General features: G+C 40.6%; 1 protein-coding gene and 1 long non-coding RNA gene across 2 annotated transcripts in view; both read left to right on the top strand.

Moving 5' to 3' along the window:
- The first annotated feature begins 371 nt into the window (after positions 1–371).
- Positions 372–26,912, top strand: part of LOC146981904 (transmembrane protein 132C) — a 171,538-nt gene continuing 144,997 nt past the window's right edge. The window contains exon 1 of the mRNA XM_085787535.1: positions 372–1,428. Coding sequence (XP_085643661.1) covers positions 1,383–1,428 — 46 coding nt within the window. The 5' untranslated portion in view covers positions 372–1,382. The remainder of the gene's footprint in view (positions 1,429–26,912) is intronic.
- LOC146981905 (uncharacterized) lies at positions 23,320–25,070 on the top strand. The gene is made up of 4 exons (XR_015036657.1): positions 23,320–23,335; positions 24,189–24,338; positions 24,483–24,575; positions 24,860–25,070. It is a non-coding gene; the product is annotated as an uncharacterized LOC146981905 (long non-coding RNA).

The following is a 26,912-nucleotide window of genomic DNA, read 5'->3' as shown; positions in this document are numbered from 1 at the left end:
CACACACACACACACACACACACACACACACACACACACACACACACACTTAGTTCTGCTCTCGTGCCACACGGGGTCGCTAGTGCCTGCCAAGTGGTGCGTTCAAGCAATCATCTGATTCTGGACATGTCCGATAACAACTTTTAAAGTCATTATTTTCGTTCTCAGAGGTCGTCGATAGGAAACTGTATTTGGAAGAGCTGTAAAGGTGTGAGTTTGGTTCACGCGCTGACCAAACCATGTGCGAGGAGCAGCACTTAGAGGGAGATGCCTTTGGGTTCAACATGAATTCATTTGGTTTAAAGTGACTGGTGGTGGTGGGGGGGAAGAAAAAAAAAAGATGTTTATGTTCACTCTCCCAAACGTCAGCATGTGATGTGCTCCCTGAACGCCACACGCCCCCCGATTTGTGCCAATGCTTGTTATTGTCAAAGGCTTTCTTCATCTCCGCTTCTCTCGACGCGCATTGGACGGGCTGACAATGCGTAAGCTCCAGTCAAACTGTCGCCTTTAGCCTCTCTACATAAACACAGACAGATGAACGTTTGGTACCGGACTTTCGCAGAATATTTAAACCTCCTGGTGCCGAAGTGTAATTAGAAGTGACAGCGGAACATTGGGCTCCGGGAGCAGAGCTCTGTGCGCTCTGCCGTGGCCGCGGAGTGCTGATGGAGTTGCGCTCAGCCAGGACTTCACAAACCCTCAAGGTTGCCTAAGGTGTGGATGTACGCCGTTCTCCGTTGCGTCTTGAAGTTCTCTACTTTTATACATTTCACCATACCATGATGTCGGACGGGAAGTGTGTCCATCCGTCCCAAATTGTTGGACTGAAGGCGCTGCACAGCAGGCAACTTACTGAGGAGCCCGGTGATGTGGAGGATACAGAGCAGACAAACTGAGCAGCTGAGGCAGAGGGGGGATTGACTTCATTTTTTTCCCCAGCCTGGTTGCTTATGGATAAAACTGCTTTGGCACTCAGTGAGAATCGTTGTGAAAATGTCCAGCAACACTGTGTTTCCAGTGTGGTTTTACCTGCAGCCATCTGAGCGTTTGCTCCGTCAAACATGCCCCAAAGAGTGATGCAAAGCTGCGCGCGCGGTCCCTCTCTGAAATTCCTGAATTTTCCAGATAAAAACAAGTTGATAAGACACGATTAAGAAGGTTTAAAAAATATTATTGTGCATTTAAAGAAAGGGAACAAAAAAGAAGATATTTTGCATGTGACCGTACGGGACATGACATTAATTACCTGAAAAGATGCGTTTTCTTTTTCTTTTTTTCTACTGATGATGGCGAAAGTAGGATTTTTAAAACATTAAGCCATTTCGGCTTCCATACAATTTTTGGAGGGGATTCTTGTTTTCCTAACGGCTCAAAGAAACATGTTGCATATCCTTGCGCTTCAGTCGGCGCTGTTACTTCTGGGAGGTAAGCACTATTTCAGCCTATTTGCTTGCGTGTCTTCTACTCCACTCTTGCAACTACTGAGTTTGTGTCATTTTCTTTTCTTTCTTTCTTTAACTAACAATGAGCAGCCAGACCTGAGGCAGCTGAGTGGCAACTGCCTACTTGAGACAGAGGGGAGGCAGGGCAGTAGCCTGACATCCTGTGAGTCACTGCTATGTGAGGGTGTCAGTCTGCTTCAGCCTGAATCTACAGTGTAATACTGCACACATCTCATTTACCTTCACTCTCTGACAATAATTAGAGTTCATATCTGTTCACGTCTATATATTGCAGAGCCCACTGCACCTGTAAAACAAATCCCAGTGCAGCTGGGGCCTTAAATAACATTTATCTCATGAATATTTGAACATGACAGGGATTCTCCTGAGCAACAGGAGCTTTGGGGTTTTATTACCTCGAGCCTTTGTCAGATTATTATATCAAAATTCATCTCCAACGCTCATAATTATTTTATGGGAGAAGTTACACGGGCCTGCACTGGTGTCAGATCCTCACAGTTCAAATCACAGCATGACAGTGACAGCTCATCACCTTCTAAGAAGAAAAAAAAACTTTCTTCCTGTCCATCTGAGTTCTTGTTAAAAGAATGACAATATAATATTCAGTTTCAGTGCACATGATATTGCATCAATCATTTAGAGGCACTCTGAGGAGAGCAGCATTAACTTTGGCTGCCCTGCAGCCAGAATGCACAGATCTGAGGGCAGCTGGTGGTCTGGTTAATGAATCCCTTCTGTCTTGTGGGAAAAGGGTCGAACCCTTTAATTCGTTCTGGAAAATGTATCATGCTCAGTTTGGTGAATATTTTCTCCCGATAACATCATTATCTTTTTTCTATCAGAAGAAACCATTCATCTTATACCTTGAAGTAAAAAAAAAAAACATCTTTTAAGCTCTGCAGCTATGAGTTAATTAATATCAACAGCCATGAAAAAGGCATTTCTTATTCTGTACTTGTTACACCCTCTTTGTCTTTTCTCCACTTGAGACCAAGAATCATCATCTTGATTGCATTCACAGAAAAGCCTATACGACCAATTATTTATCAGTAATGGCCCATATAAAAGAAACACCTGCACTGATTCCCCATAGAATGAAGCGTGATGCTTTTTCAGAAAGTTGGCACTAAATAACTGCAGCTCTTAACGTCTGTTGTGCACGTACACCTTGATGGTGCTCCTTTGTTGGGGCTCAGGGGGTTTTGACAGCGCCTCTCTCATGAGTGCTGACTCACTGGCTTGAAATGTACGTTAATGATGTTTGCCATATGCCAAGGCCTTCTTGGTATAACCATACCCAGTATAATCCTAATTGAGCATTGTGTGTCATAAAGCTGCAGGACACAGCTTCTCACTGTGAATGGTGATGAAAATTGATAACACACTCCAGGAAATGAGAGGATCAGATCCATGCTCGAAAAATGCCGGCACAGCATAATGAAGCCATAATTAGGGAGGAGAATCTTGTGGTTCTCTGGTGTGGCTGTGACTATATCTTTTGTTTGAGAAGCAGAAATATTTTCAGGGTAGAGGTAGTGGTACCATAACTGAAATATTGGCCAAAAAAATCAGCAGAATAAAATGTCAGTGTGAGAATGTGACAATAAGGATTTAAGGTCTTTTTTTTCTGATTTCAGAGATTATTCTGTATTTTTCAAAAAAGGTCTGTCCTCTGTATTAATTGAAGTCACTAGTGTGTTGTAGTGAGACACCTCACTTGGATTCTTGAGAGGAATATCCAATCTTCTCTCCCTTCATCTTATCCTTGAGCTTAACAAGATCCAAAAGGGGATCAAGCAAGGATAGCCTTCAGTCTACATCTTTAAGTACTAAGCACACAGCCCATGCTGCCTCTTGTCTCCGCCATGTGTCTGTCCTCATGCGTCTATATCCCTGTCAAGGGATGCGACTTGTCCTGTAGAATTTTTTTTCTTTCTTTCTTTCTTCTTTTTTTTTTAGAAACTCCAGCATTTTATTAACCCAGCAGCACTTCTTACAAGCTCATTCTCAGTGGAGAGTTTTGATCTGTAATTGTCTTCAGAGTGATCCACTGCTGTGGTCCTGCTCTCCAGCGCTGTGGCACACATCCAAGCTCCTCTTCTTTTGCCCCTGGCAGTCTCTAAAGCCTTGCAACTCATGTCCTTGAGCAAGCAAGGACCGAGAAATAAGAGAGAGGGGTGGCACTGCACAGAAAACGCCAGTCTTTTTCAAATCTACCAGAAAAGGAATACATGACTCAGATGACGGGAATCAAGTGGTTGTATGCAAAAAGATGTGAACTTCCAGCTGAGAGCAGATAATATTAATGGATTGATCTGTGTTTGTATTCATGCCACATTTAAACTGGTTGAATGTGTTTGCTTCCATCTCGTCAGATGTCTGTTTCTCATTGGTTTAGACTGTATAATGTTTAATTAAAATTAATCAGATGGACTGTTTTGGTGGAATTAAAGAGAATCACCACTCAGCTACATGAGGCCTGACTTAATCAACACTCCCATGGATATTTTCATTTCAACTTAATGCAACCACTCTCTGTCATAGCTTTTATAGCCCTGGATGATTTTAAATCGAGCCCAGGAAGCTCTTAATCCTAAATTCTGCTTCAAACCTTTGGCGTCATCAGTTATCAGGAGCATGTATGGTCCTTAAGATGCAAATGAGTCTGTCTTAAGTGAGCATACATTAGGTGAAGGCCTATGATGTCATTTGGCTGCTGTTAACTCGATCATGGTGTTTATTAACAGATCAGAGAACAGGAAAAGAACAGAGGAAATCCTGGGTTTGGTGATATTTTTATCGAGGTTATTTTACAGCTGTGCTTTGAGCACAGTGGTGCACTCCTGAGATCTGTGACAGAGGACACTGATAAAAAGAGGCAGATTTTTTCCCCTGTCTCAAATCCAATTTGGCGTGGCCCGGGTGTTTTCTGTGGTTTAGTCTTGATGGCAGCAGAGAGGAGAGGAGGCGCAGCGGCAGCACGACACACGCTAGGTTTGAACTTTTCTACTGTGTAATTACCAACCGTCACAAATGTTTCAACGCTATATGTTTATATGTCAAACTGTGCACCTTTGTTTGTTTAATGACCGTTTTATGAAACACACTGAGTAGGTGGACTCATCTAAATCCCTTGTGCTGCTCTTTCATGCTCATTATACTTAAAGTGTGTGTGTGTGGGAGGCGCACACTCCAGCTTTCCAATCACTGAGTCAAAAGAGGTTTCTTTGCCCCCATAAATTCATATATCATCACTATAACGTCCTATAATATTTCCACAAAGCACATCTGCCCTGTGTTAATAGGCTCTTTATAACTGCCGTGATCTCACAATCAATTTAATCAAATTTCATGATTAGGGAAGGTGAATGGAGGAAATTTGCGTAAAAGCTTTAAAGGGAGGGGCTTTGAATGTGTATGTGGATATCTGTGTGTGTGTGTGTGTGTGTGTGTGAGGGGGGCTGTCATTGTAATAATTGACTAACGTGCTGATGCAGTGTTTGTGTGTTCTCTCGTCAGTGGATAGTTGTCTGAACGGAGGACCTCCTCCTCGTAAATTTGTTGCAGAGTTCACAGCCAGACTGTCTGCCAGGGTTAGATGTGGTGTATCAGAGGGAAGATACCCAAGACCACCAGTTCACAGCAGACTGCACGCTGTTTCAAATTTCATGTAAAGAAATTAATTCTCAGCCTGCATGGACAATTTCAGCATTATCAGATTTAGAGCTCAATTTAGCCATAATGGCTCTCAGTGGAGCAGATACCTCTGCCAAGGCCAAATATTTTCTTCCACCAGAGCTGGATTAACTGGATCTGCACCAAATTCCACAGACCGATAGATCTCTACACCATGAATATGTCGGTTTTTATTATTACATCAGGATCCATACAGAAATTGAGCTAACTATCTTGAGGATAGTGTAAGAGAGAATCTGGACCTGCATGACACCTGACAAATGAACAGATGTAAGTGCAAACAACTTCCTGGTGAATGTTAAAATCTTATGAGGTAGAATAACATTTACATTCAAATCTCTGAGCATGGCCGTTTCTTCAGCTAAATGCTCATATTATGATGCTAACATGCTCATGAAGATGAAATATATACATATTAAGATCAATATATATTGACAAATGCTATTGGGCTAAAGTAAATATTTGGAACTCACCAAAAATGGTCATCCTCTCCTGTGCTAACCATCTATTGGATGAGCTAATTTTACATAAACTTTGGCCTGCGGATGGCACAATAGGAGGAGAATCATAAAGGTTATGAGGATTCATCCCCGGTGGACCGTGAACAGAGCCGAAAAATGTTATTCTAATCTGTTCAATAGTTCCGTATGGGCCTTTAATCAAATCAAAATTGTCAGTTCGTTGGTGACACTGGAGGAAAAGCCAGAGAGTCAGTCACAGGGTTAATCCTCTGGACACCGTGGATGTCAGTGCTAAATATATTGGCAATCCACTCATCGGCTGTAGAGACATTTCACTCAGAGGGATCATATAACTCATGAGGATTCACCCTCTGGACATTATGAAAGTCAAATTACTGTTGCTATCCCTAAAGTCCTACCATTGGCACTGCTAAGGGTCAGTCACTCAGAAGTCACTGAGCAGATCATAAAGTTTCTGAAGGAACATTTTAAGCAGAATTTAGAAACTCTCACTTTGAATACTAAGGAAAAGAAATCATATATCCCCCAAATACTCCACAGGTTTTGGGAATTCAGTAAACCACAGCAGCCGATCTTTGATTGACGTGCCTCTTCAGGTGACCTTCTGTAGTCACACAATGCAGGATCAAGTGCGTACTTCATACCCAATGATGTAATGTTTCTGTAACACAAGAACTGACATGAAAACCCTGCTCAGCCAGGAAAGAGAAAAGGAAGACTGGGATACAGTTCATTAGGCATAGTTTCAGCTCTTAAACATATATCCCTTGATGTTTCTGTCTGTTTACTTAGTTTTCTCTGTGGGCTTTGATGCAACTATACCGTAACTATACTGAACAATTTCAGGTAAACTTGTGATTTTAAGCCAGCAAAGAAACTCCCTCTTACACTGCTCAGGCATTTTAACAGTTTTAAAATATGATGCTGTATTTCCTGCAGATAATGTTACTTAAAAACAACAACAACAACGTATTTATAGCTTAATTCAGTAACCGATTCCCTTACTGCAGTTTTTTTCTGTTGCTTTTTATAACAGCTGAACGTTTTTTATTCACCACGAAGGAGGCGGAGGAAAAGACATTTTCACTGTTCACTGTAATGTGAACGTGATTGAATCATGTGATAAAAAAAAGGAAAACAGCAGAATAAAAAGTAGATTATGTTTTTTTTATTACCTCAGTGCATTAATAAAATGTCATTAGTCTGGGAACTTTCTCTGGAAATAAATACTGCTAAGACAGCATCCCACAATATTAGATTTTTATGTAGTATTGCCTGCAATAGGGCTCAAACATTATGTCGTAACCACTGTGTCTTGCCTGAAAGCAAAACATGAGGACGGAAATAAAATGAATACTTCTGTAAGAGATTAAAAATTCAAAAACTGTTAAATAACAATTTGTTAAAAAATATTTTGTTTCACAGATGTGAAATCCTCCTATCCTCCTATATATGCTTTCCCTTAGCTAGGGCAATTGTTTCCTTCCTGTCTGCAGGGATGAGTCTATAACTTCAATTGGTTTTGCATTTTTGATTGTGAGTAATCACAGGCAGGTGGCTGGACAAAAGGCCGTCACTACATCTGAGAGAGCTGAGCACTTGGTTGTGTGCGGAGCTGTCGCTGTCTATCAGAAGCATCAGAGCTTAATGCATTAGAGGCAATGATCTGACAGGTACATATTGTCAAGGCCCATTGACTTCTTTGTGGTGTGCGTGATTGATTGTCGAGATTATGTTAAAATGGGAGTCGTGCACCTCTTCCTGATTCTGAGTGGTGTGCTCATGCAGTAGAATGCTGAGCAGCAGCCTTGAAACTACCGCTGAATTTTAATTTTTAAATATATGAGTTTTACCCCTTAAGCAGTTTGTTCTGTTTTCTGAGAAGTCACTTATTGTCTTCCGGAGCTAGGACGAGACAGAGGGGTTTGTTGTGCCCTCTCATCTGTGACAGTAAACCAATGAACAGATGCATGAAGAATGAGTTGTAGTAGATGGAAATGTGCTTCTGACACAGCACATTTTATAATTTGAACCAAAGAGCATTAGGGTAATGTGAAAAAAAATTATAATCATTGACTGAAATCAACATATTTATCGTGAGTGAAGCAGCTCTGGGCTTTACTTCAGCGTGACATTACAGATTAACATTTCAGCTCGTTTGTTTCTGTTCAAAATAATGACTATGTTTTTCTGTCTGAATCAGATAAAATTCACATTTTCCTTGTCTCTAGTTTTCACTGTCGGTCGTTGTGATTTCAAGTTGCTACATTAATATTTATTGACATTAATTCTCATATAACTAGTAAAACAAAAACGTCAGCAACAAGCATGTGTATACAGAGCACTGCAGTATTAGAGCAGTAATATAGACATGCTTTGTATCATTTTTGGCAAATTCACCTATTACCATAATCCCTATAGTCATAGTAGGGTAGGTTCGTTACCTTTAATTGTCGGTGCATGTTGTTTTGAGATCAACGGGGCAGAGACACAAGCTGCTCAGCGAACACAATTGAGGTGAACGGTACAGGTCCCCGTCCCTCAAAACTCATCAAATACACAATCCAACAACTCCAAAACGCTCTCGTAGAGAAGTTGTGACCTGAACATTCACCACACTATGAAATAATCATGTATAACTATGTAACATTACGACACACGAAGCAAATAATGCGCTTTTTAAATCACTCTGCCCAGCAGCTGTGTCTGGATTGGAATGTAGTTCCGGCTACACATGCAGGGGTTAAAGCAAAAAAAAATCTTTTGACTGAAATTATTATTAAAAAAATTTTTTGTAAGCCCCCCTAAGCTTTCCTTCGTCCGGTGTGCATTATTGTCGTCATTTTTGCCTTGTATTTTAAACCTGATGAAGGAACCTTGTTCTAAAAGTGTTGTTTCTTTGATTCTTCAATAAATGATTCTGCATACATAAACCTGAAGATGCCCACTGCCTGCAAGCTCATGGCACAATTCAAACGGATCACAAAATAAATCTTGGACTCCCGTTCATTTCTATGGAGCCTTTTTTCGAATTGAGGACCCATGGGGCCGTTACTTCCTGCTTCCGCTTCGGCACTCTATGGAGGAGACCCAACGCTACAACACACCGGTATCTACCTCCAGCGAGTGACAGTCACGTCACCGGGCTCATACGTGCAGGCAGGCCAGGGTTGCCAGATAGTGCGAAAAATATCCCCCACAATCTTACTTTTTTTCCTTCACTGATTAGCGGGAGAAATGACCGGCCAGGAGCCGACCCCCACCCTCCCCTCCTGTGCTCGCGCCACCCCCCCGCGTCCCCCCACCTCCCCGTTGAGAACCACTAGGTTAATACAACGGTCGTGGCTAGTTTTATTGGTTGAGAGCAGCAGCATTAGTAAACCACAACAAAAACACGTGTAGCCTTTTTTTCTCCCCTCATTTTTTTCCCATTGACGGAAATCCATCGTGGCGATGGAGAACTTTAACCCCTGCATTTGCCTCAAAAACAACTCTGTCTCATAATGTTACATTATTATTTCATAGCGTGGTGAATGTGCAGGTCACAACTTGTCCACAAGAACGTTTTGGAGTTGCTGGATTGTGTAGGCTATTTGATGAGTTTTGAGGGACAGGAGACTATGTACCGTTATCTCAATTGTGTTAGCTGAGCAGCTCACGTCTCTGCCCTGCTCCTATAGGGATTATGGCAATAAGCTAATTTACCAAAATGTTGAACTATCCATAACTGATGCAAAGGTAAATGTAAACTTTCAGATACAAAAACTGCATACAATAAATGAAGGGCATTCCTGTCAAATTTAATTTCATTCATGTTTTAGAAAATGTTATTGTCATTTGATGCTGAAATGCAGTAATCTTGTCTGTGTTTTTTTCAGTTTAGTTTATTTGAAAAGGGATAATGCACATTAATAAACTTAAAAAACACATGTAAATGCACCCGAATTAGCTTAAAAAGCTAGTTTTCATCGACTGTTCCTCTGCCAGATTGTACAAGGCAACCTTTAAAGAGAACAACAATGGAATAAAATATTGTACCACATACCTGTCTGTAAATACATACATGATAAATACACATTTTAGTGATGTTAATTTAGTGATGCAATAACATTGACATGGGACTTAAAGAAAAGAAAAAGGGAAAAAAGGTTGTTATCACTAAGCAAACACAAAGCAGTATTAGTATTCAGTTTGAGTTGTGGCCACCAGCAATGCAAGTTCAATCTTTGCTGTCCTTTTAGCCATTTAGGTTTCCACTGAACTCCTGAGGGAAATATCTGTTAAGCTGTTAAATGTCCCTCTTTGTTCATTAGCCCGTTGCTAAATGTGTCAGTCTGCTGCTCGGTGCTGGGCAGGTGGCAGACAGTCGGTTTGTCAGAGCTCTTCCCGCTGATGAGAGTGAACCAAAACAAGCTGAAGTTTCAACAGAGGGAAACAACAGAGTTGGTTGATTCATAACAACCTCCTTCTTTCTCATTGCACAGTCATTCAATTAGATATTCATGTAAATAGTATTGATTAGTGCAATTTTGATAGTTAAATGTATCCAGGATGTTCACTTGTATTAAGTCATAGAATTGTGGAAAATCTGTACATCAGTATCACCCTCCAGTATAGGTGACAAGGTTATGGTGTTTCATTATACAGGCTGTTCATAAATTGTGTTAGAACAACTTGGAACTGCTGCAAACAGAGTACGACTGCAAATTGGAGCAAGTGGAGTGAGTGAGGGAGAGTTAACATCACTTTCAAATGTGTAATACTGATTATGGGATGCAATGTTTCTTTCCTGCTTTGATTTTAAAGCTGATGCTTAACAGAAATGGCTCTAGAGAATAATTATTGGTTCATTCACTACGACTCAGTTGAATGTAAATAGCCAGAAGTACACTTTGACCATTGGCTAGATGCTACTTGGCGTAATTGGAATGCCAGTGAATGTGTGCGTCCCCAATCAGTCTTGACACAATCACCAGTTCTTAATCAGTGTGAAAGTAATGGCCACCTCAGAGTACAATCAGTGTACAAGTTAGTCTGGCAGGAGTAGCTCTGACTTAATGAACTTCCTCAAATGAACTCACAGAGCACAAAAGCCTTCTTGTGCACATTAACTTCCAGGATCTAACAGGCATTGTCCTGATATTTATTCGCCCTGTTTTTCAACTACATGTGAAGCAAAGATGTTTTCATGCTGTCATCTTGCCCTTTCTGTCCAGCAGCCTGCAGTCCTCGGTTTTTGGCAGCCTGCGGCGTTCATGCTGTTTTGTTTTTCTCTCATGCTCGGGGGGCAGTGATAGCTGATGACGAAGGAGGATTAGATTTGTCCAGTCACAACACAGACAGTGTGGCAATAGTGAGTCATTGGCCCTGTGGTGCTCAGCGGTGTCACCCAGGCCAGGAGGGGCAGCACTGGCAGTTAGCGCGCTCGTTTCCCAAGCACTATCTGTGCCTGCAGATTCTCCTCTTAACCCAGAGGCCCTTCATTTCACACAAATTGGAAAGAGCCACACCAAGCTGAGACAGAACGACCCCAATGATAAGGAAGGATTAGCCTAAAAATATTACAGTCTAATTCGAATTGGGAATAAAACTGTATCAGGATGATAATGCAACACTGAATGCTGCCTTTCCCACCTGCTCAGACTCAGAATTTGGGTAATCGGTATCATAACCATTTTCACTTGCCATACGGATGGTATGACTCTATGGATGGCTCTGTCCATTGGTCAGGCTTTGGCCAAGAGGGCTTCATCAAAGTTTATACATTCCCTGTCCCCAGAGGAAGAATCCCAATGACTGTGGTCAGGGTTTGACTTGGCTATGGCTGAGCCCTGTTTTCCAGTATGCACCACTACTTCACATTATCACATACATGCACCATTGAAAGGCTATGTCGCATCACCAACTTCAGACCCAGGTTCAGAACTGCAGGTGGCTACGGTGGTACTGGATGGCGAGGTGTGTAACGCTGCATTATGTAATAATGCCGCATTATGTAATAATGTAATAAATGTTCACGTCTTTATGTAATAACGCCACATTTTGTAATAATCTGCCACATTTTGTAATAAAAATCTTGAACGCAATATGTAAACTTTGCCGCATTTTGTAATAAGTTGTTACATTTTGTATCAGTTATTATTACAAATTGCGGGTGTTGCACTTTTTATGAAGAAAATGTAAAATTTGGTGATGGTCCTAATGTTCTTTTTTCTAATTAAGACATCTATTTTGGTGGTTTATTACATAATGCACCAAATTATTACATTTTCTTAAAAAAAAGTGCAACACCCGCAATTTGTAATAACTGATGCAAAATGTAACAACTTATTACAAAATGCAGCAAAGTTTATTACATATTGCGTTCAAGATTTTTATTACAAAATGTGGCAGATTATTACAAAATGCGGTGATATTACATAATGACGTGAAAATGTATTACATTATTACATAGCCTAATGCGGCGTTACATAATGCAGCGTTACAAGGTGTCTCCCGCTCTGTGGACCGGTTACTGCCAGCAACCAGTGCCAGAAGCTGTAGTTGGTGCACTGTTGTCAACATTACTTATTGCCTTTGTTTACTGAATCCAAATTGTCACAGACTTGGTTTCTGATTTGACCTTTCATAGCTATCCATAAAGACAGAACAAAAAGTTTGTACTGTTTATATTCGAAGTCAGTGGTGAGTTCAGCTGGCTTTGTAAATCTATTTATTTGAGTTTAGCACTGCCACACACGGAGGCCACAGCAGGAGTAGATTAGAACTGTGTTAATTAATTCATGGAGACAGATGATCAGAAAATGGAATGTAGTAAGTGAATAAACACAAAACGATGACATATTTATGTTATTCTTTTTTTTTTAACCGTAATTACCTGTGTGATCCCTGTGAAACATGTCATTTTGCCATACAGTGTGGTTATGTATAGAAACTCACGTTCCCTAGAAGATTATGAGATATTTTCATGACTTGACAAAATGTATACTTGGTTCACAACAACTACAAACTGGTAGAATTCCCATCAGCCTCAAGTGCACAGAGTGTGAAACGCTAATCAGCAATGTTTACATAGTATTATCACAGTAAATTAATTATCATAGATTTTATGTGTACTAAACAACGGCGTGTTCATGTTGACATTATGATGTGTTAGCATGCAGCATTTAGCTTAAAGCATCAACTATTTTTTTTTTTTTAAGAGTTTGCAAAACAACAGTACAAGACAAAGTCAGGGAATAATTAAAGAGAACTGTGCGGTGTGATAAAGCAGCACTGACCCCTGACTGTCAGTATACATGCAGGGTTGAAAGTTTAAAGATAAAAGCTGAAGGCAGGTCAGTGACTGTATAGAAGGTAATGAGCAAAATCTGAGAATAGACTCTGACAGGCAGTGGAGGGAGGCTAATATGGTGGTTGTCTTTGCATCCATTAGAAGCCCAGCAGCCCTTTTCAACAGTATATATAGTAATAAGTAGGATGGATGTGAGTAATATACATTTTTTCCAGCACAGAAGCAGAAAGGCAGTTTGTATCATGTGACAAAAACTGCATTATAATTTGTTTAGAACCTTTTTAGGTTCTGAGATTTAATTTAACAGGGATACACATAGAAACACCACTAGTGTTACACATTTATCTCCCCTCACTTGCATGCATTTACAATTTACAATAACGTAGGTGATGGATGGAGATTAGTATTTGTGTTTAAACAGGAGATAGAAGCTGTCCTCTCACATTTCACTCCATCCTCTCCCACTCCTGGCTGGGATCCACTGAGTATTATGGAGGCCATGATATGATTCACTCAGAGGACGTACTAACTATTCCCTGAGATAAGTGCAAACAAGCAGTTGGCAAGTGTTTCTCTGCCCTGCTGGATTACAATTGCTCTCTAGCTTCATGCTGTTTTTGTGCATTCTCCGAGAACCTTGAAGATTGTTGTGTGAAGGCCCTGTAATTAGATGTTCTGGGACTGTGGCAACCTCTGAAATTCAGTGTGATGTAATCTGTGCTTCTTCCTTAATTGCTCATGCCATGTTTTGGATGGCTAATTTAGCCAGTGAGGAAACCGCAAACTTTTCTGCCTTTTGTTCAAAAATCACTCGATAATATAGGATTTCTCTGTCGGGTTGCATTTTTACAGCCTGTCTGGGACTAACGCAAGCGTATTATGACGTTTAGAGTAGATGTGAATTTTACCACACAAATGGGCTTGAAGTAAGCATGAGTGCTTCAACAAAAATCCATGTGAACGGACAGTTAAAACAGTGAGAAAAAGCACAGCAACGGTAAGGATATCAGACCTGAAAAACAACTAAGCATGTCTACTTTTGTACTTATAGTTCTCAGAGGTGGAAGCCAAGGGGCTTCCTCCAAAGAAATATTCAGTATCTGACCTGCATGTTGACAGGGTAACTTTTGTCCAGATGAAATATGTCAGGAACATATTGTAAGATGACCAACAGCAGAGAGAGCTGGGTTAATCTCTGAGGCAGCAGCCCCTTGTGAGTGAAGACAGAGGAGAAGTGAGGAATGACTCTCTGTTGCTGCAATATGGCACACTGTAAACACAAAACCTTTGAGACATACAGCCAGAAACTAAAAAACACAGGTTTAGATCTTCTCCTTCACAAAAGCATACAAAGTACATAAAACCTGATAGCATACGATCTAGAAGAATTCTATCAATTATTTGATAAGGGATCTGGAGTCGCGTGCAATTTCGCAGAGGAAACTGGGAAGTGAACTTGTGATTTATTTTTTGGTGTATATCTCCTCGTGTTGTAAGAAATAGAGCTACACAGCAACAACTGGGCAGCGGTGATACAGGGAGCAGCCGCAGCCCGATGTTAAAGTAGGGTTTAATCATATTAATGGCAGTGCTATGACCGAACCAGTGTAGCCACTGTTTTTACACACTGTGGTTAGAAAATGCCCCTCATGCCTCCTTTAATCTGCTGAAACACTGATTCAAATGACACTTTTACCTGAATCAAATACACACACACACAAAAAAAAAACAATACTATCCTAATTTGCACGGGCACTAGGCTAATTTACTCTCAGTGCTAATCTGACTCCGGCCAAACAAACATACTGAATCCACAGGTTTCTATAACAATATTAGTTAGTTAGTTAGTGAACTTTATTGTCAATCACTGTCAATTACACAGGGGATCGAAATTACGTTTCCCCAAACTCCAATGTGCAATTAACATTCAACATACATTTACCACACACGTAACAAAAAAATGAACACAGACATCAACAATATTTAAAAAATAAGCACAGATATGCAGACATACAGACAATGGCCTGTGATATTATGATGTAATAATGAAGTGCAATATGAAAAGTGCAAAGTGTAGAAGCAGCAAGGACATGTGTATGTTATGTATGTTCATGTACTAGTATGTTCACGGGACATGATGGAACATGAGGAATATGATAAGCTTATAATGATAATGGAAATGGGTATCTTATGTTGTTCAAACCAGAGCAAATAACTAAAACCTTTTAGCTCAGTAAAGTGTAGAATGACTAGCTGTCAGTCACCTGAATAGGGTTTTGTTTTTCCCTCAATAGAGTATCTCTGCTAACAAAAGATGACAAGTAACCAGAATCTGCAATGAATGCGATGGTGTGAAATGTACTGAAGTGACATGCTGCATTCTTAAGTCTGCTGAAATGAAAGTACACGGTGCTAACAGCCCCCAAAAGGCTATTGCATGTAACAAGAAAATGTTCCCGGAGGTCGAGTTCATGTTGTGACATCTTCTATTCCTTAAGTATTAAAAGCTCTTTCAGTATTACAGTACTTTTGAGAAGATATCTCTGTCCTTTCTTGGGCGCTGTAGGCAGACGGATTTTTGGCAATGCTGTTAACGTGATGATGTTTTTATAGCTCATCTTTCAGCGCACAACTTGATTTATAAAAGGAAGCAGCTGTGTTATGGGCTCAGTTAGTAATATTTTACACCTGCGAGAACTGTAACCTCAACTGTCTTATGGAAGCCGAGCAACTCCATCGGAGCACTATAAAGTTGAGAACGAATAGGTGATAATGCAGTTGTATTCATCTTTTCCCAACCCGTCGTGGCACACTTGAAGAGCTCAACGCGCTCCCTGACCCTCATAACAACACTGAGGCCATGTAATGCACTCTGAGGGCACTTCTCAACTCCATGAGAACCAGTGAAGAATCAGGACTGAACTGAAAGCAGGGGTCAGGGTGGATCCACCACCTGCCTCTTCAGTCTCTTTCCTTCCTTCTTGTTGCTAAGCAGCTATCCCCCCCCCCCCCTTTTTTTTCCTTTTCTTTTGCCATGTAGTCTTTCATTTTGCCATCAAACTGAGCTAGCAAACAAGTGTACAATGTGGTCTGGTGGAAAAATTGGGGCATCTAGCAATGTTATAAAAATCCCTATCATTAAAAGGGTAAAAAAAAAAAAGGGTAACTGTAGTCCGTTACAAGTACAGAAAAAAAAACGTAATCAGATTACCGGTACATTTGATAAAAACGGAGATTACTTGGCTGATTACTTCACATTTTTTAAAACCAACCACAGAGGAGAGGCACAGAGCTGCTCCGCCTCTTCTGCCCATACGGTGTGTGTGGCTGAGGCTACGCTGCTGAGCGGCACGTAAGTTCACGTTGCTTTCGTGAATTGTAAACAAACAGACGGCCCCGCGGTTTTATCTTCCAGCAGTTTAGCAGCTAATTCAACAGCAGTGATGGATAACTGTACCGGAGACGCTCAACAACTTCATTTGAGAAATACATGGCAGCTTTTACCTGACGGGAGACCGACGCCTGAGCTACGGTAGCTAACAGCTAGCTAACAGTTAGCAGGTTTTTTTCTCTCTCTCTCCCTCTCTCTTTCTTACACACGTACGCGCGCGCGCGCACACACACACACACACACACACACACACACACACACACACAGCCCAAGTTGTAAACCTTGTAATGCTAGCTTGTTGAGTACAGTTATTTAACATTATTGTTGCTTCGGTTTGAGAGTGGATTAAGTGTTACCGGTTTGTTGTGTAGCTAATGTGAGCAGTGGTCCAATATCACGATCCTGTTATTGATAAATTGGGTTTTAATAACAGCTGATCTGTGTACTGTAGATGGCGCGGATTGTGATGAGAAGGTGTTGCAATGCACACATTTGAAGACTTATCTGTGCAAAGTGTAAACCATTGTGCAAAACCTGTTTGTTGTGACTTTCTTGCGTGATAAGCTATGATAAGATAACCCCCCCCCCCCTCCCAACTCGTGGTTTGTGCCGGCGGCTGTCACTAATGTTGATAAAGTCATGGTTTACAATAGAGAGTTTATCCATTGTGTTTTATTTTGAAATTTAGCGGATGCTCGGTGCGTTTCATTTCCTGTTTCCTCTGCGTGGATCAAGGGGGCAGTTGTCGGTCTGACGGTGCGTTCACACCAAACGCGATGGACGCGATGAACGCCACAACTTTCCATTAAAAGTCAATGTAAATGGCGCGATGACACGCGATGGCGCGTCGGGCGGCGCGTTTCGGGCGATACGAGCGACGCGATGAAGCGATGACGCGTCCATCGCGGCCATCGCATCATCGCGTCCATCGCTTGAAGTTGAAAAATTTGAACTTTTCAAGCGACATCGCCAGACCCTCCTACAGAGAACCTGTGGCTGTGTAAAAAAAAAAAAAAAAAAACCCAGGGGCTGTGTGTGTTTTCCTCAGATCAATAATATACATCCATGGCCGTTTCCCGGAGCTTTATGACACGACGTCGTACTTTTACCGCGGTCGTAATAAAAAAAGATAATGCCTGCAGAGGGTCAGAGGACCTACAGCTTCCTCCTTGTGAATATTTCATATGTATTTATATTTATTATTATTTCTCAGCCATGGTTGAGGAGAGAAAGAAAATAGCGGGAGGTGGGTTGCATCATAGCGCGATGAAGCGATGAAGCGATGGTGAAAAATGTGACAAATATGTCAAGCGGCGCGATGCTCGCGTTACGGGCGATGGCATCGCTTCCATCGCGTTTGGTGTGAACGCACGGTGAGAAGTGAAGCTCACTTCCGCATTCAAAAAGCTGCAATCCCCCCGGCTGTCGCTGGGGGCTGGCTCCAGAAGGGAGCAACTCCAATTGAGCCCCATGTTAAAATAGCCGATTTTACAGCTTAAAAAAACATATTTACAGCCTGGTACATTTTATTTTTTTGGTCTCAACCGATAGTTTCTACCCCCGCACACACTCTGAGGGGGGTGAATTTTTTTAAAACTCTACCGTTTTACTATTATTAGGTTTAAAGTTCTGGCCAATTAGGGCGCAGAACCGTTGAGTGACAGGTCCGGAGACCGCTGCTACGAGGCCAGTGGGCGGGCTCTCGGCCGGCCAACCGCTGCACCGCTCCAAATATGGCAAGTAGAATCCAACATGGCGCGGTTCAAACCCCCGTAGTAGCGGCACAAAACAGACTCCCCCAAACCAATGGGTGACGTCACGGACGCTACGTCCATTCTTTTTACAGTCTATGGCGTGGATTGATGCGTGATAGCTGCGTGACTGAATTTGCATGTTTGGTATTAAAGTAATCCAAAAGTAACTAAATGTAATCCGTTACATTACTTAAATTTTGTGATACTTAGACTAAGTTACTAATTAGCCTACATTTTCTAACAGGTAGGCTAACTTGTAATTGTACTGGAATACATTTTTAAAGTAACCCTCCCAACCCTGGTAATAACATACCCTTAGTGTATGAAACATGGGAATACATCCCAGAAGGCCATAGATCATTATTATTATTGGTACAGCTACAACCAACAACCAGGCTCAATAGGAAAAACATCCAACTCATAGTAAATGATTCAGATTTGCCCCAAAATATAATGAGTGCTCTGTCGGCATCCTTCCTCCTAGTTCGGTGCAAATCAGTCCAGTATGTCTGTGTTATCCTGCTGACAAACCAACCAACCTAAGAGCAGACAGGGTTGAAAACATAACCTTCTCCAGAGAGCAGGGCCGTAGCCAGGATTTTTGAAATACCGAGGTCATAGTCGTGGTACGCGGGGGGGGTGGCGTCAGAAATTTGGGGCAATTTTATATTAAAAGGCTTCAATCTGGTGCACTTTGACAGATAAAAACTACACACATCATATTAGATTAATGCCATTTTTTATGATATTATCATCACTAGTGATCATCCAGAGAAGACCCAACTTCACTGAATTCTGATGAGAACACACCACCTATTACAAACAGTAGACTAGCTCCTCACATTCGTAGCAGCCACAGAGTAGCAAAAATATTATATTATAAAGTTTAATTCCAGCTCGAAAAAAAAAAGTCTGAAATGCAATGTGAAGGTCCTGGTTGTTAACATAAAGATTAACAGGTTTCTAGGGTGAAGTGTGCACTCTTTTTTTACCATAGCTATAGCCTACTATCTTTGGGTGACTTCCTTCTGGAGCGTCAGCTGTGTTCCTCACTTTGAAACAGGCCCAGGAAGTTTGTTTGCTTTTCCTTATAGTTACCACAAACATACATCTGACTGCTCCTTGTTGCAGCAAATTTTGGTTGTGTGTTATAATTGGTTATTCACGTTGTTTAGCTATGTAGTATTTCACATTTCTATGCATATTTTTTATTAGTAAAATATTGGTGTCAAACTTCATTTCGGTTGTATGGTCTTCTTTGAATGGGAAAATATGAAGAGGTCTAGGTGAAATCAAAATGAGCCAAAAACAGTTGTATTTGGATGGAGTGAATATTATGACACAGGCTATTAGTGAAATATAGCCTAATTAGTTTTCCAAAGGTCAAATTCCACCTGGACATACGTATCTCTGATAATAAAACAGCTGCAAAATTTCTCAGGTTCATTTTTTTAGCATCTACTTTTACACAGTTAGCCTACACATTACTTATTCATTTGCCTGATATCCCATGATTCAAAGGTAGATTTTACTCTAATGTGATTTTTGTTAGTATTCTTACTAGGCAGAGATGAAAAATTTACATTTTCTACTGTAGCCTACTCCAGACATGTCTGTAGTAATCTCACCGGTCTTAGCTTTCTTTAAATAAATAAATAAATAAAAAAGACTGAAATAAAACTAATGGTTGCCTAAACTTTACACCGTATGCTCTTCGTTAAATCTGTCCAAAATTTTTTAGAAACAATTTCACAGTCTTTGTTTGTGAAATATTTGTGCTTGTGCACCACATATGCTCACATCTTGTGCATCTCCTGGGGGCTAAGCCCCCCCTGTCCTTAAAACTTAGTGACGCCCCTGTCTGTAAACATAAAATTTATCATGTCACTGTGCTTTTCACATAAAGTTGATGGAAGAATGGACAGTGCAGTAGATGCCCCCTCAGTATAGTATCTGCAGGAAAGAGGTCTCTGCTCTCCCCCACTTAGCTCAACTAGTGCATAGTGCAGGACACAGACAGTAAACGGCGCTGAATTGACCCTATTAAACAGCTGTTTTCTCCGCATACATGAGGACCCGTCCCTAAATAATACAGCGCTTCAAGTGCACGTATGTACGAAACTTTTACAGTGTAACAACTGGTTGGAAAGAGCAGTTTATCTAGAGCCAACCGACTCACTCAGTAGCCTTCTCCTCCATGCACACAGGCTCCGCGACGCGCTGTATCACTCGCTTCCGAATGAATCGCCTTTTTTCAGGCGACCAGTAAACAAACACCAGCGTAGGTACGTGAGGGTGTCAATAAACAAGAGCATTATAGGCCTACCGGAATTGTTTGGACAAGAGAGGAGTCACTCAGTCACCTTCCATCTGTCCTCCCTAATACTTTGCACTTTTTTTTTTTTTTCCATTCATTAGGCCGAAAAAAATACCGAGGTCATGACCTCGGTGTCCTCAATGGTAGCTACGGCCTTGCCAGAGAGGTAAAAAAAAAAGAAGAAAGAAATGATTTGTCTTCCTACTAGTGACACGGTTTCTCCCACTTGATAAATCTCCAATCAGTCCTTCTAAGCAGAATTGTTCCAGTAGACATATAAACAATCAAAGGGAAACATCTATGATAAGAAAACTTTGACACTGAAGTGAGAAGTTGTGTGTGCATGAATTCATAATGAAGGGTATAGTTGTTTTGGGGGAAGTCTGACTTGACTACAAATAACAAGGCAGTGTCTCTCATCAGTTTTACATTTGAAGATTTTTTTATTGATCACATTCATATTACAGTAACTCTTGAAAAATAAAGGAATGTTTCATAGTTAATTATTCAAGCTGACCACAGCATTCAATATCTTGAAAAAAAAAAGATTAGCAATTAGCTGTAAACCATGGGATGAACTTGACAGGTGAGCTATGGTGAATTGTCTAACAGGGTTATATACCCACACTGACTTCCTTTTCCTTTCCTCATTCACTGTGAGGGCACAAGGCCTCATAATAATGACAACCCCCCTCCCCCACCCCCACATGCCCTCCCCTCTCTGCTTTTTCACAGGAGTTCAGTCTAACATTACTTAGCAAGGAAGAGCCGAGGTGCTTTAGCTTGGCCTATTGAGGATTAACTCAAACAGTGAATATTTTTCTTCTGCCTGCAGAGCAGCTCGTCTGCATCCAAGAAATGTTTGTAGAACTAAAATTATAATTAGCTTCTCTTTCCTAACCTATTTTTTTTCTCAACACAGTAGGAAACCCAAGTTTGTATAAGCGGCACAAGAGGAATGATCTACTGTGGAGTAAATTCCTGTCAATCACTGAAATAAAGTTCAGCCTGGCAGCTGGACAAGGAGGCTTTGAAAGCAAAAAATGTGCCTCGCTGCACTGCTAGTTTGAAATATTCCTTTAAAACTAACAGATTTTGTCAGTGGCGTGAAAGCACTCTCCTCTTTCTTTCTGATCTCGTCTGAAATAGCAACATTTCTCTCCCCCTGCTTTAATAGCTTTCTTTCCCCGGCCCAAAATAGAGCTACTTGTTCATGGAGTTAGTTCCCACTCTGACAGGTTTTAGGTTAAACTGCAGATTTAAAGCCAGTCCATCTGGAGCCACAATAAAAACCCTTTTTTAGAAGGGATAAAAGGCAGTGTTGGGTGAATGGACACTTTTTCTTTTTTTTTTTTTACAGAGGGAAAGAGAATCACATATTTCCATATCCCAAGAATGAAAAAAAAAAGCCTCAAATGTCAAATAAATTTCTGTTGCTCCCTGTGTGTTTTTCCCTGCTGGCCTTTGGTCCAGTTCAGTGCAGAATGTGCAGCAATGAGATGAAGCAGAAACAAGGGACCATGACCTGTTTTAAAAGGTGAAAAAACAAGAACCAAGAATCATTTGACATTTGTATTGCTATCATTGACATACAAACGCACATACGCCTCTGTACACTTAACAATGCCTGCTCTGCAGTTCAACACTTATTTTATTCTATTATGCAGTATAATGTTGAAAAAAAATGTATTACTGTTGGAGACTGACATACTGGATATAATACTAGATAGCTGATTGCAGACCGTGACCTTTATAAATCAAGACGCTAACAAACTCACCTTTTTACAATGTCCAATTTGGTTAATACAGTATTTTGTATTTCAGGCTTGACTCCATAAGAAACAAGCAGCTTCCTCTCATATTTTCACCATAAAGCAGCAACTTTTAGACTCTGACTCTGTGGGCCCCCATCAAGACAACAACCAGCAACTGCCACTCATCATAATCATGTCCTGAGTATCCAGATTTTTTCTGTGATTTCTCATCAGATTCATGTTTGTATGTTCACAATGACCACCGCAGAGAGCTAAATCCTTGGCAAATGTAAGTGAATTTAAAATGCTGTATGTGTATCATGTCAGTGTTTTCAGACCTGACAGGGAGTCATGACCCTGATAGGAGTCTCCTTTAGAGGAGAGAAGTGTAGGCTACTAACTACTTTTGAGTCAAACAGTAAATAGTATCTGGTAAAACTGGTAAATCTCAGATGATGGAGATTCTCTTATTCTACTTGAATGTAACCACACTGTAAATCTAAACATTGGCTTTAATAAAAGGTATTAAGTGTACTTAACTAAGTTTTTATTAACATGTTGGTAACACTCATTTTGAATAAGTTACTAGTACATTGGGGTTGAAAAACCTTCCAAACTCAGTATGCTCAAGTTGTATTGATTTAGAAAAACCAAGTCCTGGGAACTTGTGCCTTTTCAAGAGTAAATGTACTTAGTTACATGTAACTATGAGCATTTACTCTTATACTTTAACACCCTACATATTAGAGGTGTTGGCACTTCAAGTATTTTTTTCTCGTTAAGTTACTTCCTATTTCTACTGTCTTACACTTCAGAGGAATTTGCTCCTCTAATTTTTTTTTTTTTAATTCATTTCTTTTCTTGCTTTTACATAACATTATTGGCACAATTGTATTGTTTACAACAAACAAATACCATATAATCTGTAGTTTTAAATTAAACAATTCAAAACTGTGGATCTAAGTCTGTCAGTCAGCGAGCAGGGCTGGCAGTGCCACACTCCGCCACTGCGCCCTCCCCTCCCCCACACGTTTCAACGCGCATGCGCACTGACTGCACAGGTCATCAACCGACATCAACCGACACCTGGCTGCCTCTCGGCGCGCCGCGCGGTGGACACGACACGGCTGCAACCGCCCGCCATCGTTCTTCTGCTGCTGGGAAGTGGGAACATCGATTTGGTGAGTCCATGCTTGACTAAAAGGGGAACTATGCAAGTCTGTTCGCTTTTCTGCTGTTTCGCTAACGGTCCTCCCGGCCAATGCATTTGTTTTAGATGAAACCCTCGAGAAAACAATCGATAGAGCGATTGATAACATTATCTATCATGTCACGACGTGTGTCTCTGTGTAGTCTTATCCGTCATAAACAAGAGATTAGGGGTTACAGGCCACGTTTGTGTAGCAGTGCTAATGCTAACATTATCTTAACAATAAGGTGGATGTACTTCAAAAAACTTATTTCACCGCTCCATATATTGATTTTTCGCGTGTGGCCATATATCAATTTTTTGCAGCTTCATTGTAAACAGATGCACATGGCCAGGGACTGCTAGCAAAACAGAGCAGCCGACTTGCAGTTCCTCTTTGATTTAACATTTGAAATCCCTAGTTTAATGTTACACTGCTTTCATATTTCCATTGAAGGTAGGCTCTACTCCCCAGTCCCCTCCTCAAGCACAGACTTTTTTTCTCTCCCCCCCAAGGGAGGGACAGGTTAGTTAGTTATTTTTGTCATGAATGATCCCTGGGAGTTTAAGATTTCTCTTGACTGCATTTTTTAAAGCAGGTTTGATAAGATAAACAAAATAAAAATAGAATTTGAGAAAGAATAAATGTCACTGTAGATTTACAATGATATAGCCTAAGTCTTTGTAAATGTTTATGCTTTAACATCTTGTTTTCAAGTAAAGAACTCTTACTCTTACAGTGAGGATTTATTGATGTCACCCAATATTATATGAAATAGTATGGTGTGTGATTTTAGCATGCTTACCCCCACAACCCATCACCCTACTTTTTTTTTTTTTTTTAGGTTTTTGCAGAGTTTAGCAGAATTGCCAACAAACATCTTGAAGGCAGTTTCTTTGAGTCTCTTGACAAGCACACGCCATGCATCATTGAACCCCTGCAGTCAAAAAAAGGAGCTGCTGGACAGAAAATTCAAGAATTAATGGACAACTTGGTAAGAAATTAATTGTTTCATGTTTTTGAGGAGTTCTTACTCTCACCTACATACACTGATACAGACCAACATTTTCATTCTCTGTTTGACTTGTACCTTGTAATTTTTTATTCTAATTGATGTTTTCTGTCTCTGTCTTATTAGTCACCAGATGTAACTGTAAGACGCTCTGTGGTCCTCAAAGGGCTTCCCATGATCTTTGGAGATGACCCAAACAGGTTCTAAAAGACACGTTTTGTAAGTACTTGGGCACAAATACATCATATTCACTTGTAATACAGACATCAAACATATACAGTATGTCCCTCACATTTCTGCCTGTATTCATTGATGTAGGCCTTTCTTTACTGTCTTACCTATCACTTTATTTCAAATTGGGTGGTGTTATTGTATTGTAGCTTTCATTTTTTTCAAAGTGTCTCTCCATCACACATCTTAGTGTATAGTTTATAATGATCGTAGTGTCTAACTATCCAAATACTTCCTGACTACAAATTGATTTGCTGATTGTTTCTTTTCAGGAGACAACGAAAGATGAGGCCATAGACAATGTCACAGTCGGTGTATTGACCATCCTGAGTGAAGATGATCCTGAGCAGCCCGTTTCCACAGCCATCATCCTTGAGGGAGGTATTGTGATGGACAAAATTCGGGATTTGCCACAGGCAGTTTGCCTCATATTTGGCCTCACATATGCCTTGAACCTCGATTACCCAAAATGCGTTGGAAACACATTCACAGGCACAGACAGGCAGGAGAGGGTGGGATCAGGGGAGAGAGGCTGGTGATTGAGAAAGACATGATAAGCTATTTTATTTTTGACCAAATGTTCTTGTTGTTGACTTATGGATAACGGCATTAATATTATACTGTGGAGCTACTGTGCTAATATACATTGAGAGTTTGATATCATGGCATGTCTTACAATACTGCAATAAATGTCATGGGCTTGTTATTGAGGTAGAGTATTATTGTGAGATTGTGATATTGTTACATCCCTAGTAGAGCACAAAGAACAGAAAAATAGTGGGATGATACAGTTGATCTACATTAAAAACTTTACTGCATTGCCAAAGTATCGGATCGGGACTCGGTATCGGCAGATACTCAAAATCAAATGACTCGGACTCGGACTCGGGGGCAAAAAAATGTGATCGGGACATCCCTACTTGTGAATTCGGGTGTTAAAATGTTGTGTAAAAAGAAATGTCATATGTTGGATAATGTGGCCAGCAAATACCGGTAATCCAGCATACAATCTGTGTTAAAGGGATAATTCACCCAAAATTGAAATTTCACTCATGATCTCCTCCCCCTCATGTCGACTAAGGGCTGGGAGAAGTTTCAGAGTCCTCTGTGGCTTCTCTGAGTTACAGGGGGTCTCGGCGTAGCAGTGCATGTCCATATAACGGTTGCAAATGGATACCAACTGTCTTCGTAACAAAAAGACACACCAAAAAACATCCAAATACCTCCATGCTGCTCGTCTGTAATGTCGTCTTGTATTGAAGCCCCCGAAATGCAAAATTGTCCCGAAAAAAATTAAACAAGTCTATATTTCAAGCTTGTTTTGTAGCGGAAGCTTCTCGAAGCTTCTCGAAGCTCCTCTTCCCGGTTCGTCAAATTTGGACGAACTGGGAAGAGGACGGACCCTGGTTCGTCCTCTTATTTCAAGCTTGTTTGTAGCAGAAGCTCCTCTTCCTGGTCCGTCAAATTTGGACGAACCGGGAAGAGGAGCTTCGAGAAGCTTCCGCTACAAAACAAGCTTGAAATATAGACTTGTTTAATTTTTTTCGGGGCAATTTTGCATTTCGGGGCTTCAATACAAGATGGACATTACAGACAAGCAGCATGGAGGTATTTGGATGTTTTTTGGTGTGTCTTTTTGTTACGAAGACAGTTGGTATCCATTTGCAACCGTTATATGGACATGCACTGCTACGCCGAGACCCCCTGTAACTCAGAGAAGCCACAGAGGACTCTGAAACTTTTCCCAGCCCTTAGTCCACATGAGTGAAATTTCAATTTTGGGTGAACTATCCCTTTAAGATTCACACTAAATCTGCATACTGTTTATGTTCTTATGATAGAGAAGGGAGGTTTGGTGCTTTTATTAAACAGCATTTTGAACTGTTTAAGAGTGAAGTGAAAACATTATCATTTTGTTGTTCAATTGATACTCAGACCTGTTCAGTGCTTTTATAATAGTGCCTTCTTGGGATGCAGGTGTTGAATTATGTGTAAAAAGAAATGTGTTATGTTGGATAATGTGGCCAGCAAATACTCCATCAAAAATTGTGAGCACTAAATCTACGTACTGTTAATTCTGTGCACATGTGAAATAAATTGAATGCAGATAACACTCTTTTTCGCAGTATTTTTTTCTTTCAAATTAAGTGATGATGACAAAGTTATTTTAAGTTCTGTAGACTCAGAATTTACAAGTTTATTTCAGTACAGTAAAGTTACAATAAATTAGTTATTTTAAGTAATATACAATCATCACAAGCGAGTTAATTCAAGAGCTGTGAACTCAAAATACCCAAGTTTAGTTTAGTATAGTAAACTCATTAT

Source organism: Trachurus japonicus, chromosome 9, assembly GCF_045865225.1.
Source record: "Trachurus japonicus isolate A0001 chromosome 9, Traja_1.0".
In the NCBI taxonomy this organism is placed as follows: Eukaryota; Metazoa; Chordata; class Actinopteri; order Carangiformes; family Carangidae; genus Trachurus; species Trachurus japonicus.
Note: the sequence above shows the minus strand (reverse complement) of the source record. Positions and strands in the feature narration are given on the sequence as shown.